Source organism: Sparus aurata, chromosome 17 (genome assembly GCF_900880675.1).
Source record: "Sparus aurata chromosome 17, fSpaAur1.1, whole genome shotgun sequence".
NCBI classification, from domain to species: Eukaryota; Metazoa; Chordata; class Actinopteri; order Spariformes; family Sparidae; genus Sparus; species Sparus aurata.
The window spans coordinates 35,226,493-35,245,926 of record NC_044203.1 but is presented as its reverse complement, the minus strand read 5'-3'; the positions used below and the strand labels follow the sequence as shown (position 1 = coordinate 35,245,926).

The window sequence follows — 19,434 nt, the reverse complement described above, 5'->3', positions numbered from 1 at the left end:
AAGCAGCACTGGTCCAAAAAAAGGCACTGAACACATAACAGCACATTTGTAATATTTTGATTTATTTGCAGCCTTTAATATAGAATCTGATTAAAGAGCGGCTTACTTTGGATACTATCTGGATAGAATCTATAGTTTGATCAGTGCATGTTGAGGGTGAAGCTGAAGTTCTCCCATCAGCCCAGTAGATGTAGCCAGACGTCTGTGTGACGCTGCTGTCTGTTGTTGTCTTATCGGGGGGGGAAATCACCTTCAACCACACGCTGGCTCAGTACATCTCGTAAGTTACTCTGCAGATGACAGTCATGCTGGAAGGTATAGAGTGACGAAAGGCCCTCTTTCCATTCTGTTTTCTCAAAGGATAACAATCCAGGTAATGATTCCCGTTCTCCGATGAGTAAAATGTGCCAGGGAGAGGCACCCACACACACACACACACACACACACACCTGCAGACAGACTAAACATCAGGTGAAAACATTGTGCAACGCAGGAGTTTGTGACCTTCTCTTGTGACATATCGCTCCACTATAATAGTGGCTTGTTATTTCTCACATATCTGACTTTATCTATTCACGCCTGTGTTAATAACCCGCCCACAGAACCATGAGTAAGTGTTTTGAGACACCGTTGCTCTTGTTTTCGTTTTCAGTCTGTGTTTTTTTTCAAAGGTTATTCCAAGACCAAGTCAGAGGTTAACATAGCTCGAACACGGGGTCGCACAATTAATCAAAACATCAAGATCGCAATTGCAATATCCAGATTGCCGCATTTTCTTGATTAAGGTAAAATGTGTGGGAAACGGAAATGTAATGAAGGACTGTAGTTCTACACTGAGCCTGCAAAAAAGCAAGAAATGTCACATCATCGTGAATTTAGTGTTTCTGTTCGGTGATTTATATCTTAATTGTAAAACTCTTTAAGTGAAACATGCAAACATTTACGTACGTTTGCATGTGAACGCTGCTTATAAGTTCACTGTTCACCACTGTAACAAAACAATGTCTGTCAGAGGCGTGTCGGCCCCGTCATGCCCTCTTTTTTTGAAGAGGTTATTCATCAGTTTCTGTAAATTTGATACCGGTGACTCTTGCCTGGTTTGTGTATGATTGTATTGAACCAAACTGAGCGAGTGGGCGAGCCTCAGGGTTCAGTTCGAGAGCAGCAGTAAGACGTGGGCAGACGAGGCCGTCCTCAGGTCGGGTGTTTCCGCCGAGCCTCTCCAGCTTTATCCTGACTCAGGTGAAATTTCCCTTTTGGAGGACAGAAAAAAAAAAAAGAAGGAAAGAAGAGGAGATGAATAAGCGGCTGAATCTCGCCTGGAAAACATTAGCACATTGCGAGCCAGACAGTGGAGGGGGGAAAAGTGCCACGCTTTGAGTCAAATGTTTGGGGGGGGTTTCTATGCAGGTCAGTGAAGGCTGGGAAAGTGTGGAGGATTCATTTGTGAACTTCCAAACATGGAATGCCTGAAGAAGTGTGTGTATATATATTTTGTCAATAACACTTAGCATTGTGAAGGGGGATCATCTTAAGCAACAGTGTAATTAAATGTAATTTAAAGTCGCTTTAATCTCACCGGACAGTGAAGAGTCTCGTCCCCAAGAAGAGTCGGGGAAGTGAAGATTTGGAAAACATCTGGATTTTTGCAACAAAAACATGTTGACAGTCTGCTTCGAGTCGAGTGACTTGAATGTGCGTGCATTTAGCCTCCCATCTCAAATCACAGCAAACACAAAAGCCCCCCTCTCCACCCGCCTGACTGTCACTGCGAGTCCTGCGAACAAATTAAAAATGTTCAGGCTTGTCAGGACAAGTTTGGGAAAAAAAAAAAAACATTGCAAGAAAATGAAGCAGAGTGGAGGAAAAAATAGATGTGGCTTCAAATGACGGAGTGGAATGACAGCTTATGAAACAGTAAGAGATTTGTGGATGGACTTCCCTGTAATAGTTGGCTGCAAGAGTGAGTTTTCCTGCCGAGCATATTTTTCTGTCATCGTATCGGCCGTGACTGCTGGTAATTTCCTGCCCTGATGATTTATTATTGAGTGTGTCAAGTTTTTAATGAGACATATGGCTGCGCTTACATTTTTTGCGCAACAAACGAGGGGCGGGGCCACGGCTGTCAATCACTTGTCAACACCGACTGTTTTGTGTGAAAGTCTAAAAAGCCCATAAATGCTTTTTTGTTTTTACTTTCACATCTCCGGCGCGTAAATAAGCAAATTTACACTTGGACAAAAGACATTCTTGTGTCTTGGCAATAAAACAAATCTCTTTAAAGTGGCCGACTGAAACACGCAGTCTCACCAAACGCGACCCGCCCTCTCAGACATGCACTTGTCGCAGCCGAAACATTCCCAGTTTGGGGTGTTTTCACGGCTGAATTGAAAGTTTCCACTGTCATTTATGAGCCGAGTTTGGTTTTTCATGAGAATTTGAGCATCAAAGCCTGCGACGAAACCTCCCATACTGGAGGAGGAAAACAAAAAAAAAGAGCATAATTCCTGAAAAGTCTGGATCGTTTTGGAGATGCTGTGGTTTTCATTTTACAAACCGGTAAATATTTACTACCAAAGACGGCCTGGAAAGAAAAAGAGCGGAAACTTAATCTGTTCATTATGACCTCCAAAGTACTCAGGATAGCAGTTGTCTGTGGAACCGTCTGAGTGTCGACGGGAGCTTTTTCATTTGTGCTGAATGTTTGGAAAAAAACTTTAAGCATGTATGACTCAACATTTTTGGAGGAGTGATAATATGGAGTCCTTCAGATTCCAGAGTTCAGATTAAACCACTTTATTTGCAATTAAACTGATAGTGTGTGTCAGGAAACTGTGTGCAGGCACGACTACGGTCAGCGAGGAGGCAAACTGATCCAGGAAGTCGGTCTGTAAACAGGGTGCAGTTTGGGTAATAATGTCACTGTTGGCCTTTTGTTTACAACCTGTCCCCGAACGTCTCACTGCTTTTGTTTCTGTTTCTGTTTTTGTTTTTTGGTTATGTTACCACAAACCTCAGATCTCAGAGTGTGATCCCTGGATATCCGTTCGCAATCATGAGTAAAACCAAAGAAAACAACCACCAAGTTTGTGATAAACTCAAAAGAGCCTCACATCACAAGCACAAACACGAGACCTTAAAAAAATCAAGCTGATGGCTGTAGTTCTGGGAAAAGTTCATAATGATTAGAAACTCTTTGGAGCTTACGTTAGTGCTAAGTAGAAAATCATGGGTTTGTGTTTTCGTGACGAGACCGAACGTGATGCGACGACATCGAAAAGAAGGTGCGGAAACGCTGAGAAGAACAAAAGTGTTTGGCCTTCCAGAGTCAATGTGGTGACTTAACAGGAGACGATCCCCCCCTCCCACACACACACACACACACACACACACACACACACACACACACACACACACACACACACACACACACACACACACACACACATGCTCCGAGTCCTTCAAAGCCAGATTGTGGTCTTTAGTGTAAATAACATGTGCTGTGTTTGATGCAGACAGAATTAATGACAACACTCAGTCCAAATAACAGAGGGCTCATTTCCGTCTGGCCTGCTCTCCTCATGGAGACGAAGACACCTCATGGGCATGGACGACACATTTGTGTGTGTGTGTGTGTGTGTGTGTGTGTGCGTGTGCGCGTTTGCCTTTGTCCTGTAGGATTAGAATAATTAAAACGCTTTTCTCTGCCCACATTAAATGTTATTAATTCTTAGTTTAAATGCCGACATTTTTCGTTTTATTCACTTTTTTTTTTCCTCACACGATCGTCAGACATCTGTTTTGTTTTTTAATTGTATTTGTGAAGGCAAAGATTAGGCACTTTATGGCATTTCCCCTCTTTTCTTTCCACCGTTTATAAAGTCCTTCTTGAAATTGTAGCTGTGTCTTTCTCTTAAATGTTCCCTTTTTAAATGCTCATCTGTCGTTGCAAGCTTCTGTTTTGTGTGTTGTCCAAATCAAACATTTGTCTCTTGTCAATTTTTACTGCTTCCACTCGAGCCTTCTGGGTGTGTGTCTCTGTCTGTGTGTGTGTGTGTGTGTTATGGTGTGTGTTTGTGCGCATCGGCCCGCCGCGCCCTTTGCTCTGGCTGCCGGCGGGACATGTTTGGCTGCGAGTGCTTTTTCCTGCTCCAGCAGTGACGCCATCGTGTGATTCAAAAGAGCCGGAGGGGGGCCGGTCGTCTCGCTGCGCGGAAAGTGAAAATTACTATCCTTCTTTTAAAGACCGCTTACATTGTTGCTCTACAGGTACACCTCTGTTCCCGCTCCGTGACTCAGTGCTTACTCACAAACGCCCCCCTATGCGAGAGCAGGCGGTTCCCCCCCAGTCGCTCCTGTGTTGTGGTGCTGTGGAAGCTGCCTGCATTGAAGAATGTATGTTTATTGCCTCAAGATATCTTGTGATGGCTGTGTGAGACGAGGAGGGGGAGGTGGTGACTGCACAGCCAATTACACAACATGGGAATGCTGGAAACAGCTCATGCCACAGGCAACAGGTGACATGCCGGACGCCTTTACAGTAATGGTTTATATTGAACCATGACGGTCAATGGAAACCTTCAAGTTTTGTAATCGGTCTGCTACTGCTGAACAGCTAAGAGGCTGGCAGGCTTTTACGGGGTTTTTTTTTTTTTCATGTTGTGGTGTTGGCAAACCGAGCTGATCTTACATCATCATGCGGAGTCAGTTGGAGGTTTAGTTTCATAATTAATTCCATGTCTTTTGTTAGATTTGTTTTGTATCGAAGAGTCAACTCCCCAAAGGTAGTTTACTTCTAGTCTTCACCTTTTGAGATTTCTGTCTGTAAGATTAGTCCAAATTCAAATCTATTTAATTGGAAACAGTATCCACGACATTTTCTCTCAAATTTGGCTATAGCCAGACGTAAGGTAGCTCATGGATTTTGATGTTTTTGCTTTAAAGATTCTTTTTTTGACACTGCCTTTTTGTCCAAAAATGCTGCAAGCTATAAGTCACATTGCATCACTTACAAAAAATCACCCGAGAAGAGCCATGTGAATTTACCCTCTTAGTAAATTCGTATTAGTTGTGCATTTGTTCACGCAGCAGGGAAATGCTAGTAAATGTGACGTTTGGAAACAAGGTGGAGGCAGAAACCTTCTAATCTCTAAATCTCTACTCATGAAGTCGATGGTGAGAAAAACAAAACTGGGAAGGCACGTAAGTAGCCGTGCTTCTTAAAATTAAGTTTCGAGAAGTTGATCCTTCTGCCACCTCGGTGGAGCTGAGAAACTCTGAGTAGCTGATTTCCTGGAATAAGTAGCTGGCCGACCGTTGAAGTATAACACGTCAACCTTGCATGCAACACTCGCCGATGAATAATTTACAAGTCAATTCAGCGTCCCTCGATGGAGTTTCTCCTGTACAGGTGTGCATTTCAAGAGGTGAGAAAATGAGGAGTGCTAAAGATGAGGTTGGAGTTTTAATTTACGAATGGACAGTCTCAGAGTTCAGTGGAAACGCTTTCTCCCACCCCTCTCGATTCACGGAAACTCATATTGATTGACGGCGCTGTACCCCTCCGCCCATTGTTTTACCATCAATTAGGCAGATTGAATCCCCCTCCGGCAATTAGGCGACGTCTTGAGTTCCGCTGCTCTTTTCACTCAGCGAGAGCGAGCCATCTCTTCTCACCTGAATCCTAATGACACCTCGCTCTTTGTGGCGCCATGTGCCGCTGTGCCAGCTAAGGTGTCACGCCAGCTGAAAAGAAAGTGTCTCCATCCAAGCAATATCACGCTTCTCTCCCCAGGGATCAATAGCCCCTTCTTTGTATGGCGACCGGCTCAATTATTCATGGTTGGCTATTTAAAAATGCAATGAAGTAGCTGTCACTTAGCGCACTCTCTCTGCTCTGGCTCTTGCCGATGATCCCGCACGAAACGCCGCGCTTCCTGTCAGTGACTCAGTCTTTCTGTGTAACCTGAGCACCGGCTTAGCGCCTCCACCGCCACCTTCCTCTTGCTGTTTCGCGCCTGGCTCTGTGGTGTGTAGTTACCGCTCGGTTACTCGATCCCCGTCCTCGCCGGTTTCCTTTTCAGAGCTCCGCGATTGGACCCCTATTGTGTGTCGGACTCTCCGTTTGACACCTCAGGTTGGGTATCTGCCTGCCACACGTTTCCTTCTCTGTGAGTTTCTGACATTATCCTCTGCTGCTCAGTGGGTCGAGCGAGACGTTGCGCTTTTTCAGAGTTTGAATTCCTACTAAACTCGCCAATACTGTTCGCGATTGGTCAACGTGAGGGCTGTGGGTTGTTTTTCAGCTTTCAGTGTCGTCTAACCGTCATTATATGATTGAATTACTAAAACAAATCTATCAGCCAAGATATTTCCAATGAGAATTAATTGATTAAAGAGATCAAGTTAGCAGACCGCTAATCCAGCTAGCTTAGCTGGATTTCTATTGTGAAGCTAAAAACAGAGTTCAACTCTCCTCCATCAGCTTCCGGGTCGGGGAAGTCCCGACGCGACGATTACCGAGTGCGGTTAGAAATGCTCAGTTCCGTTCTTTTCCCTGTCCGCTCTCGATAATAACTGTTATAAACTGGCAGGTAAGACACATATGAACTTTGATTGCTTTTCCATGGAGTCATAATCATACATTTTCATCCATGAGCCGCGGAACTCTACTGCACTCGGTAATCGACTCGTCGGGACTTCCCGTCAACAGGAAGCTGCTGCAGAAGAGTGGTACATTTAGTCAGCTTTTCAATAGAAATCCAGCTAAGCTAGCGGAGGTTAGATGCCCCGGACTATGTGCTGAGACCCTATTTGTACTGTTGCTGAAGTTTGGTGCTGTTCTGAACATTATTTGTGGCTTTTTGGTGGCGGTTTATATTTGGATCCATTTACTGCAGTGTATTGTTGTCGTGCGGTCGTTTCTGAGGTTGATAAAACTCCGTAAATTAGCGGTCTGCTAACTTGATCTCTCGAGAGGGAGTCTAACACAGTTTATATAGTTTCCTCTCAGGTTATGCATAAGAACAGATCACAGTTCATTGCCATATTGTGATACACATTAGTTTTGGTAGATTACTCTCAATAGGACTGCAGTTATTATTATTTTGTATAACTGGTTCATCTGATGACGGTGGTTTAATTATATGACTCACTGCTCATCAGGAAACGAGGACAAACGCCCCAAGTTAAATCTTTGATTTGCCGACGTATCTTAACAAAAGATGGAAAAACCCGAAAGGATTCAGTTTGATACAGGAGAGAAAAATGCTTCAAATCAAGTCTTAAATTTTATTGATATTATAAATCTGTTCTGACCACTAATTATAACCTCTTAAGCCAAAGAAACCCAATCAATTAGTGAAATTAGCCCATGTAGTGATAAAAATGTCACGCTCCCGAGTCGCTAAGGCAAACTGCCAACATCTAATGAAGTAAGATGCTTGATTAACCAAATAGCGTATTAAGTCACTGCCTGGCGGTAATGCCAGCGCCTGGCGCCTCGTCTCCTGCCCTGAGAACACGGGTCACTCGGTAACCAGAACCGATTAATTTTTAACTTGACTCTGAAGTTATAGTGAGACTCTTGACATTTACAAAGGCTCGCTGACATCTTCTGAATCAGGTTCAGGAAACTGGATGTACAGCATCGGCACACCATTAAAAAAAGGAGCCATTTAACATAACTTGCATTTCAAAAAAAGTTATTTGGGTTTGAACAAAGTTCAGCTGTGTAAAATATATGAGTAACGATGAATCAACAAGTCGAGGTTTTTAAGAGTTTTGCTGCTTGTTGTTACACATTTAAATGTCAGAAGTTTCCGAGGAAACGTGTCCGTCACAACTTATTGAACATTGTAGATTGTTGTGTTGATATTGTATCCAGAAATCAACAGCATCAGAAGCAAAGACAGATGAGCCGTAAAATCAAAGTACTGCAAACTTCTCAGGGAGGTTGTTCCAGTGGATGATTGTTAAAACAAATCATCTGATTGAACACATACACGTTAGTTTCTTATAACTTTGAACACAATCTTTCTGTCACCTCCACCGAGTACTTTCAGTTGCTTTAACTTACCCAAACCTTGGACACACTTTAAAACAATCTTTCTGTGAAGGTTTTATGCATTTTGGAAACACTTGACGAACACCAAATTTGGAAAAACTGCCAATATGATTCATTTTGAAAGACAATCTGTCATCTTGACATGTGACGATGTGACAATTCAAAACTACAAATCCAAATCTGCACCATGAACTCAAAATGTGTTCAAATATGCCGTCTCTTTTGTTTCTTTCGCCACAAAACAAGCTTTAAACATGAGCTATAACAGGACACAGTGGAACATCATCAGTCTATACAGTATCAGTCCTCTGCGCTCCAGCTCGAGAAACAGTTTGCCTGATTTTTCATCTGCGGTCTGGCGGTAATTTCCCACCATGTTTCCCGCACCTCTCACTCATGGAATGTTGTGGCTGCAAAGCTGCAGATCACAGCCCGAAACAGTCATGAGGATGTTTTGGTGCATACGTCACTTTGTTTGTCTGTCCAATCCTTCGACTTAGTCAGTTTACATTTTCGGCATGTTGCGGGTTGCTCTCACCCAGAGTGATTTGCATTGAGGTCAGCAGGAGAATATAAGCTTGAATTACTTCAGTGACTAACACTTTGGAGGTCGCAGGTGAGGGTGACATCAGTGTGACAATATGTTTCTGATTGTAGATGAATCACATACAGTTCAGTTCAGATCCATATCTGCACTACATTTCCCCAACAGATCCAGGAGAGCCAATATCAAAAGATTCTGTCAAAGTGAAACTCTCGCCTAAACAAAGCCTAGGCTTTTTTTGTGAATGTACGAGAGTCAAACCTTCGTGTAAAAGCATAATTACTACGAAAGAGGCACTTTTAAGATTTACCATAGTTTCATTTTCGGGTCAAACTCATTTTCAATGGGAGTGCGATAGCACCAAAACGATAGCATCAAAATCTCTATGTTTAAAACAGTAAGAAGTCTCGACACAACATGAAACTTTGCTCGTAGTATCACCAGAAGTGTCGATCTCAGAATGTGACGTAACCTGGAGGACAGTTAAGGTGGAACGCTCCTAAAGCTTAGTTCCATATAAATGCAGGATAATTTGTTGTTTTGTCGTTAGCGAAAAACAATATTGACCTTGAAGTTGAAAAAGGAGCCTCATATAAGAAACAATACTAAAATCAAAAGCCAAAAAGTCACGTGAGATCTCGCGTGGATAGTTGTTGCTGGAAGACAGTAGTTCCACCTTAACTGTCCTCCAGGTTACGTCACATTCTGAGATCGACGCTTCTCCACTGGCAGGACGGCGGCGAGCGGAACAAGCTACTGCTAACGTGAGTTGTTCAAAAACCTTCTTTTTAGTAAACTCTGTGTACACAAACAATGTTCTCAATGCTCGTGTTCATGTGTAGAGACCCTGGTGATACTACCAGCAAAGTTTCATGTTGTGTCGAGACTTCTTACTGTTTTAAAAATAGAGATTTTGATGCTAGCTTAAAAGTGCCCGTAGCACTCCCATTGAAAATGAGTTTGACCCGAAAATGAAATATGGTAAATCTTAAAAGTTCCTCTTTCATTGTCATTATGCGTTTACACAAAGGTTTGACTTGTGTACATTCACAAAAAAAATGCCTAGGTTGCATTTTGGCGAGAGTTTCACTTTAATGATAAATTGGCCGTTATGTGGTTATTGGACAGAAAACAAGAGTCTTTTTCTGCATTATGATCTACGGTTAATAGTATCGGCGTTAAAGACTAAAGAGAGGTCGGTGAATTTATTTTGCCAGTTGCCTTTATTACAAAACGTAAAATGTTTTTGCAATGAAATCACTCATTTTGTATCCAGTCTAGTCCACAGTACTTGACCTGTACTTGAACACTACCATCTTCTACCATGACTTCAAAAAGACAGAACATGCTTTTGCTTCTTCCAGGGAACAATGGAGAGTGTCATATTTAATATTATGTTTCACTCCAGCCTTCGGCCCGTCTGACTGCCAGAGGTGTTCTCGGTCTGCTTAGAAGCTGACTCGCGGCAGCTAATGACTCCCAGGCTGATTCTGATCAGTAGAGCATGTCAGCGTCATGTGTAACATCTGTCGAATTGTTGCCGATTGCTAAATATTACATTCTGAACAGCCGGGCTCATCAAAGGGCCGCATTCCCTGCTCAGCACAGCAAACTGTTGTTTCACAGCGTTTGCGTGCATGTTGGTGCAGATTCTTCCCACAATTGTAAACTTTTGAACTCAGTTCATCACCTTAAAATTTCCCCTGTTGTTACCTCACATGAAACCGTCCCACTTACAGGATATTCCATCTGCTTTTTCCAGGAATTCCTTTAATTGATGTCACTTGTCTGATGAGTAAAACGTGTATGTCCTGAACCGCATTATTGTTTTTTATGGCTACGCCATAAAAAATGGAGCAATTTAGCATAACTTGCTTTACGCATCGATGTGATTCAACCTAAAGCATTCCATGTTTTCGGAAACCCATGGGAAGAGTTTCAAGTAGAGTTCTGTGGGTTTGAACAAAGTTCAGCTGTATAAAATATATGAGTATTGATGAATCAACCGGTCGGCGTTTGAAGAGTTTTGCTGCTCGATGTTACACATTTAAACGTCTGAAGTTATCAGAGGAAAAATGTCCGTCACAACTTCTTGAACATTGTAGATTGTTGCGTTGATTTTGTATCAAGAAATCAGAAGTCAGCATCAGAAGCAAAGACAGATGAGCCGTAAAATCAAAGTACTGCAAACTTCTCAGGGAGGTTGTTCCAGTGGATGGTTGTTAAAACAAATCGTCTGATTGAACACATACACGTTAGTTTCGTATAAATATGAACACAATCTTTTTGTCACCTCCACCGAGTAGTTTTAGTTGCTTTAACTCAGCCAAACCTTGGACACTTAAACACTTTAAAACACTTTAAGAATTTATCTTTCTGTAAAGGTTTTATGCATTTTGGAAACACTGGCGAACACCAGATTTGGAGAACTTCTAATATCACAATCTTTCAGTCTGTCGTCTTGACATGTGACGATGTGAAAGTTCAAAAATACAAATACAAATCTGCACCATCAGCAACATTTAGGCCATCCTGAGAAAAGCGAACGCCACATTTGAACTCGAACATTTGCTGAATGTGCCGTCTCCTTTGTTTACATCGTTGCCATAGTAATCAGCGTCTAAATAGAAGGAAGGATAAATGTCAGTTGCACCGAAAAAGATGCAAAAGTCTGATAAAGGCGGCGAGAAACTCAGCTCATCTGTGGCGTTTCAAGCTGAGTTTTGAGACTTTGGATGCAGCGACAGTGGCTGACATTTCCCCTCCTGTTTCTCGTCCCTCCTTAGGCTCTACAAAAAGCCCCTTCGCTGTAACACTTTCTTTAAGTTTGCTCTATAACTAATCCGACATTCACTGTACAATATATTTACGTTGCTGTGCTTTTTAATTCTTTACAGACGATGAGCGACAGGCCGTTCATCCAGAGGCTGTTTCGCCCCGTTTCACCTGAAGGCAACGTGCACACGCTTGGCGACCTGATGAAGGAAATGGACCCCGCTGCTTTACCAAACGACGGTATGTCAGCACACTCACTGACGAGGAGGGTTCGCTTATTGCATCTTATCAACAGCATAATGTTGAGTAAATTGCCTGCGTCTCCTTGTGTGATCACACAAATAACAACAACACCAAACAATACATAACAATGATAATATCAGTGTCATGAAGGATAATGCGCCCAAAATATCACCCACACACACGTCTGAATCACGCCAGACATTATCAGCAGTCAGCAGGGAGAAGAAAAAGTACCGTAGCAGCCATGTTTTATTTTTGATTTCCTTATCAAATGCAGTTTCGACCCTGTCATCTTCCAGGAGTGAGAGAAGAAAAGACGCAACTCCTTTATTTTATTTACACAGCCACGCGAGGCATGTCAGGGATCCACTCTCAGATAACGCGATGGAAAATGGGTGCAGTTGCCAGAACAAGTGAACAAAGATGTGGGAGGAGGGGAGGAGATAACGGGCAGATAGTGAGCGAGGAGGAGACATGATGAGGAGAAGAGAACGGGAGCAAACCAGAGCCGGAGACTAAACAGGTAGATGGAGGTGGTTTCGTTTCTTTAACGAGTGATTGCGGAGGTTGTTTTTGTTTTTGTAGATCAGATGAATCTGAAGTGAAAATCACAAACACTTCTCTCTCCAGTTCAAACAACAAGCAGCGCATGCACAAATGTTTGACTGTAATTTAGGGGTTTAAGGATAAACAAAGACATAAATCAGGTCCAGGTTTTTTTTTATTATTTATTTTATTTGTTTGTACACACCATACTATTCTTTTAAACACTATAAAACTAATTACGGCACAATGAACCGATCTGTGCAGCACCAGCCTGCTAACAATGTCCAAAATAAAATCAAGGATTATATCTGTCAAAATCGTACCAATCAATGCAAACTTAACACTTTTGTAACCACCACCAATGTGCTCAAATTGATTGTTGTGCTGCAGCAGAACAAACTAAACTGGAACAGATGAAAACTTTTAATTTCTCCGGATTAAAACATTGAGAACAGTTGACGAAAAAACATCTAAATCACAGAAGAGACTATCACACATCCACACACATACACGCCAACTAAACCTGCGAAACTGATAATTACTATGCACACATATACAAACATGCATACATGCACGTGCTTTTAGTATACAGAACATTAGAACTGTGACGATTAGTCAATAAATCGATAAGTCAATCCGTACCTGCCAACTGTTTCGGTAATCAGTTAATTGCTGCAGTGATTTTTTAGAGCAAAAACGTCGAACATTTTCTTGTTCCATCTTTTGTAAATGTGAAAATTTGCGTCTTTTCTGTTAAATAAAACAGTAAATGAAGAGTATTTGGAGTTTGGGGCCGTTAGTTGGACAAAATAATGTACTGGAAGACTATTTGAAACATTGTAAAGACTAAACAATTAATAGCATAATGATTAAAGTAATTGTCAGATTAATGGATGTTGGATATAATTGTTAGTTGCAGCCCTGCAGTACGTACGGACGGCAGGTTTGGCAGAGTCGCCCTTTGCACTCGTGGCATACGGTTGAGCTGCAGCTGCAGGTGGAGGTGGAGGTGTGGCGATAATGAAAGAAGAGATAGATGAGAGGAGGGAGAGAAAGGGTGAGCGGCAGTCTAAACAGACAGTGTCTGCAGAGGAGGAGAGAGGAAGTAGATAAGGAGACAATAGTGTGTTGGGACAGACGACCCGCAGGAGACTCACCTGCACGGAGGAGACAGAACCATTAACACCCTCCTCCCTCCTCCCTCCTCCCTCCTCCCTCCTCCGTCTGTCTGCCCTCCATTCTGTTCCACGTTCACTCTCAGTCTGTCACCATCACTGTCCTTTCACTCACCGTCATATCATCTATCGGTTCTTCTGAAAAAAAGTTTTTAAAAAGTCTCTTAAATGCTGTTCGGCATTTGATACGAACATCGAGGTGGAACTGGGGCTGTTAAAGTTGTGGGATGCTCCAAGAACACCTGTCTGGATCAGTACACAGGTAAACAGAACCAGTGGTGACAGGTGACGGTATCATGAGGGGCTCAGTCGTCCACACGGATCAACACGATTGGAATTGTGTTCGTAAACAGTTCCTCATTGAATGTTGACATATGAAAATGTGAATAATATTGAATTTATGTTTATAATTAGCCAACATTTTGAAAATACATACCAATTAATACTAGAATTGAACATTTATACGCACTAAACACTTAGTTATGAATATCTTTTTACTTTCCAGTCACCAAATTCAGTTTACAGTTTGCAAACACTGAACATAGCTCGACTGGGCATTTTTAATCTTAGTTGATTATTCGTTATTGTGAAAGTTCCAGCTGTGGCTCTAGGCAAATAAAATACTTGCTGAGCTCTGAGGTTCCCTGCACGTTTTTTAGTAATGTGCAAAAACATCCAGGTAGCAGAATTCTCTCTTTTAGTCGATGCTCTTTGTTTTTCTTGTCCCTTCAAATTAACATCACCTAAAACAGCCTTCAGAGTGGAAGGCAAAGGAACGCGGCACGCCAAAAATCGTGCATATTTGTAGATTGACAAAGCCAAACCAAAGGGAGTAAGTGTGATATTCAAAGTAAAATAAACTGAATCCATCCTGTGTGGAAGTCTGTCATGGTTCGTCAGCCTTTTATTTGTTACATTTGGAACCTGATAAGTAAATCGCTCTGTCTTTTGGCTTTCGACAGCATGAATTACAGGCATCAGCTGACGTCTCTAAACAATAACGGCTGCCAAAGAACTAGGAAGTGTCTTTTTTTCTTCTCATGGATGTTCTTTTTTCTGACAATCATCCACTCCAACCCAGTTTAAATTCATCTAATATACGCTGTAGAATTTGCGTGACAGAGGATATATCTCTCTCTCTCTCTCCACTCAGCAGTCCCTTCCTTATTTCCTGTTCTTTTCCCTCTCTGTAGTTTCCCTGATCTGAGACTCTTCTTTTCCTCTTTGATCCTCTATCGCTCTCTCAGGTGTAGTCTTCAACATCTTCCCTGTCTGCCGTAGACGTCTTTCATGTCTTTGACGCTAAATCTCTTGCTTTTCTCTGCTCTCCTCCCTCCCAGAGGAGTCTGCCAGCCTGCCTGGCGGATCAAGGTGAAAGTGGCCCTTTTGTCTCCTGTCGTTTGTTTGGTTTCCACCTCTTCCTCGGCTGGTAGATGAGTCGAGTGATAGCTGGAGATTATGGTGGCGTGTTTGGATTAGAGAGACCGGGACGTGTGTTCAGGGACTGGGCGGGGCGGCGGTGCTTGGGGGGGGGGTTTGCTTGGTAGTATTGTTCAAGAGTTCAGAGGACTTTGTTTTTTTTGTTCAGCCGGGACCCTAAGATATAACAAAAAGAAAATCTGGGGTGCTCCGCGTCAGCCTGTGATCTTTTAAACTTCAAATAACAGGGTTTTTCATACAATCCTCCCCTCTGTTATGTCTGAGAGAGGATTGGTGTTGACCCCTGTGGGACCCAGAAACCATGCGCAGCAAACAAATGGGGGTGGCTTGAATTAAGAAGACAAAAGAAGGAGAAGAAGAAGAAGAAGAAGGGGATTCCCAAATTTTCTCAAGCTATGACCGAAAAGTCTGTGTTGCCGCGAGGCTGTTGTCCGTCCCCCTCCCTCCCACCCTGCTGCGGGAAAGAAACCAAAAACATGTTACGGTAACCAGTGGTCAACTCTGACGTCTGTCCTCTGTTTTTTTACAACCCAGGTGTTTTATTGTGCAAGTTTTTTGGCATGTATTCCTCTTTGGTTTGTTGCAAAAATCACTGCGTAAGTGCTGAATGTGCCCACACATGACACACGTGTGTTGACAGACGATTCTCGTAAGGTTATATCGAAGGTGAAGCCAATCATGAAAAACCCCTGCGTTGAGCATTGTTTGTGAATAATCCGAGGAAACCCCCCACCCCATCTTAACACCACCCCAACACACATACACACACGCCAACAACCCCACCCCTACCCATCCCTCCTCTTTGAGTGACAAATCCCCTCCCCTCCGAGTCACATCTGTGGTACAGCCCACTCACTATTTTCAGGCTTCCTCATGCCGGCTGCATCGGGAGCCAATACAAGTTGATCAAACGGCTCACTTCAGAGGTTGGAGGGGGAAGTGTAGGTTTCGGTGGCTGTTTTGATACAGCAGATCGTGGGTTATGGTTCATATGCGCAGGCGTACGAGATGCGCGCCAGACAGGGGAATTCAGAATTCAGAAAGCCTTCTCGAACCTCAGTCTATTGTTGATTAAAATGTGGTCGGCAGAAATCTCTTGCTTTCTAATTCAATCGGAACAAGTTTACTGTAAAAAGCCCGCGACGCCTGCGAGCGTTTTTGGTTTGTATTCCGAGAGACGATCAGGGAGAGATTCTGACTTTCTTTGTGCCGCTTGAAATGAGCGGGAACATTGGGAACACATTTCAAAGGATATCAACAGAGTCATCTGTCTAATTATAGCCTCAGATTACAATCATGTCAGTTTTACTTACCAATGTTTGTCTCAGAGGACATTATGCACACACAGTGAAGGAAAAGCTCTAAAATATTGTAAGCTATAGTGAGATATCAAACTTTTTGGTACCGACTGAAATGTGTCTGAGTATCAAAATCTGACAATTCATTCAAACGTTTCAAACATTACCCAGTAATAGTTCCAGGACGTGGACACGCACTGGATGTTGTGGAGTGAACAGAAGTAACAGTAGTAGAATAACAACATGAAAAAATATAATATATGAGGGAAATTAAAAGTTAATTATAGTATCAAGTGCATATTATCTATGTTGTGTTATTATAAGTATGACAATGTGTTAGAAAACTGATTTAAATTGTTTGGTATCACACAAATTGTGAGAAATTTCATAAATGATCTGCTCTCTAGTTATAAAAAGAGATTATTGCCCTTTAACTTTATCTCATACATACATAAATGATAAAATAGATAATATATCCACATCTTGTTCTGCATCTTATCAGTCTCAGCTCTCGCGGAGAGTTATTTTTCGCTGTGTCGAGTATTATTTTGTCTGATATCTATGAATAAGGGACTTTCACTGTGGACATCAGTGGGCGAGTTATTACAAGATTTGGAAAAAAAAAAAAGTTTTCTTCCCTTTCATACAAAAGCTCGAATGCAGCGTTGAGTCAGTAGTAACACTGGTGTGGTGGAGGCGTGCAGAATGTCGCTGCCTGCAAAAAAGCTGCAAACCGAAAATACACTTTTTGAATCCACAGCAGCTCCGCTCGCATCACGCACAGTGGAAGCAATACTGCTGACTGTTTTATTTTTCTGTCATCAACCGACAGCATGCACAATCTGGATTTTTTTTAATCCGACACGATGACCAATAATTACCAGCTTCTGATGGCTGATAGCGATAAGATCACCAATAATTTCACATTTTTGTGCTTTAAAGAGTTGGTAACTTTTAGTTTCTGCACATCTGACGGTCAGAAAGGTTTAAATGAAGCGAGTAAAGATGGATGATTGGTCGAATAGGTCAATAAGATTTGTAGTGGAACCTGTATTGCAAATTTAAGCTTTCTTCTTCTTCTTGTTCTTCGTGTTTATTGGTGGATCGCAAACCAACTTTCATGGTGCCAACAGCCGTGTGCGAGTTTGTAGATTATTATCAGATCCACTTATCGCTTATCGATTTTCACTTATACCGATAAATATCTGATAATGTAAACTTCCCAGTGTCGGTCCAGTATATATCATGAATCTGCGAAAATATAATGAATATCTTAACACATTTTAAGATGGCTCCGAATAATTCTGTAGAATCAGTATTTCTTTTTACATTTTGTTGATTGACTAATTGACTTATCTAACTACTAAACAATCAGATTAGTCGGTAATGAAAGTAATCTTTGCTTGCACTCAACAGTTTTCTCTCTCAAACTGCTGCATGCCTGTTGGATTTCCCACCAGTCAGCCACTCAGTAGATAGCCAGTTGTTATTTTTGTCCACCAGTCAGTCAGTCAGTCAGTCAGTCTGACCGGCCGGCTGCCAGTCATGCAGTCAGACTGTGTGTTTTGCTGTGAGGAAAGCGCAGAGTTGTGGTATTCCTAAATAGTGGTTGGCTTCGCTTGGCTGACAGAACATGTCCTCTTGGCCGGCGGTTGTGTGCGGCTCAACCACAGTGTGTGTGTGTGTGTGTGTGTGTGTGTGTGTGTGTGTGTGTGTGTGTGTGTGTGTGACAAATTAAACCATTTTTATTTAAACAGTGGCTGCTATTTTACAATACAAGAAAGTTATTGATAATTTGGTTGTGGTTGGGCGAAAAAAGGGCCTCTCCACTTTTGCCTTGTCTGGACTCGTCAGCTGGTTCTGTTGGGATTTGTTCTCGCTGAAAACTTTTACGAGATATTTAACTTTGTCATAAACTACATTTTTCTATGCACAGTTAAAACTCAAACTAACCCTAGTAAAAGGAGATATTGTTAAAGGAGGTTGAGTTTTTCTGTGGTTGAAAGTCAGAGTTGTTAAACTTGGTTGCGGAAGGTTTTTCAATGTGCAGGTCGATTAGTAAAATTAAACAGTTTGATGTGGTTTAAGAAAGAAACGCTGAGCATCCGTGGTTCAAACTTTTCACCCTGTAATTTTGTCCCGTGAGTCAGGTTTTTGTCACATGTAATGAGCCGAGTGATGCATCTGTGTCAAACTGTTACTGACAAATGTGACAACGAGTAAAAATTAACTTGTGAAGTGTGAAATCAGAGTCAGCACTGTAGTTAAATTTGGATCGTGACAGAAGATAGTTTCACATACCAGTTAATCACGGTTGACTTGATTTAACGGGATCAAAACAACAATGATTTAACACTTTTATACACTCCTTGTAAACCTTTTATATAAATATTTGCCTGAAGCTGAACTCTCTGTGATATAGATCGTGCTTTGCGTGTTTGCTGGCCCTCACGCTATTTTTTTTCCCTGCTCTTAATGGTCAACACTGTGACGCTTTAATGAATCACAGAGCATTAGTCACGCTGGGAAAACACCTCTGTAAATGTTTCTATTTCCATTTATCATCCTTCACTATTGTCTTCCTTCACATGACAGATCTGCTGACGGTTGTTGTACCTGTGCCTTCAGGCTGTCTCAACCTGTAATCACACTTGTTTTTACGATTCTGTCAATGGTTTTTTTCTTGACAGTTAACAGCAGTGAAGTTTCAGATACCAAACATAAATCTCCTGCAGAACACGAACTGGGGATGTTGTGACCTTTGGTACCCCCCCTTCAATTCAGAGTATTGTTCAAGTTTGAACATTAGAGATGAGACATAGTGTGTTTGACAAGTAACCATTTAACCAAATTAGAATATACACCTTTTCTAGTTAGTTACATCCAACAAATATCATGACAAGATGCTTATAGGATTATAGAGAATACAACTCCATTGTCCACTAGGATGGAATATTGTCTGTAGCTTACCAAGACATAGCATGAGACCTCGTTCAGCAACTCTGTTGGTAAATGTAATGGCTGTTTAAATTAAGGCTTAAATACAGCAGCTCATTTATTTATTTAAGATTTCCATAACTGTCAAACTAAATATCAAAATATCTTGTAGATACAAATATAATATTTGTTCAAAATATTGCTTGAATTTTGCAAAAAATGTCTGTATAGAGGACAAAAAAAAAAAAATATATATATATACTGTATTTATAATACATAATCATATATTATGTTATATGTATATGTTGGTGAGTTTATGATATATTGTAAATATAGATAATACCACTATATATATATATATTAAGATAACATATACACACAGAAGAGAGAGAATAGGAGGAGAGAGAGAGG

At 41.7% G+C, this 19,434-nt stretch overlaps 1 protein-coding gene across 2 annotated transcripts in view; it reads left to right on the top strand.

The window, feature by feature from the left end:
* atg5 (ATG5 autophagy related 5 homolog (S. cerevisiae)) overlaps positions 1-19,434 on the top strand; it is a 37,560-nt gene that overhangs the window by 7,425 nt on the left and 10,701 nt on the right. For both annotated transcript variants that reach the window (XM_030394363.1, XM_030394364.1), the window contains one exon: positions 11,507-11,624. In XM_030394363.1, coding sequence (XP_030250223.1) covers positions 11,507-11,624 — 118 coding nt within the window. The remainder of the gene's footprint in view (positions 1-11,506; positions 11,625-19,434) is intronic.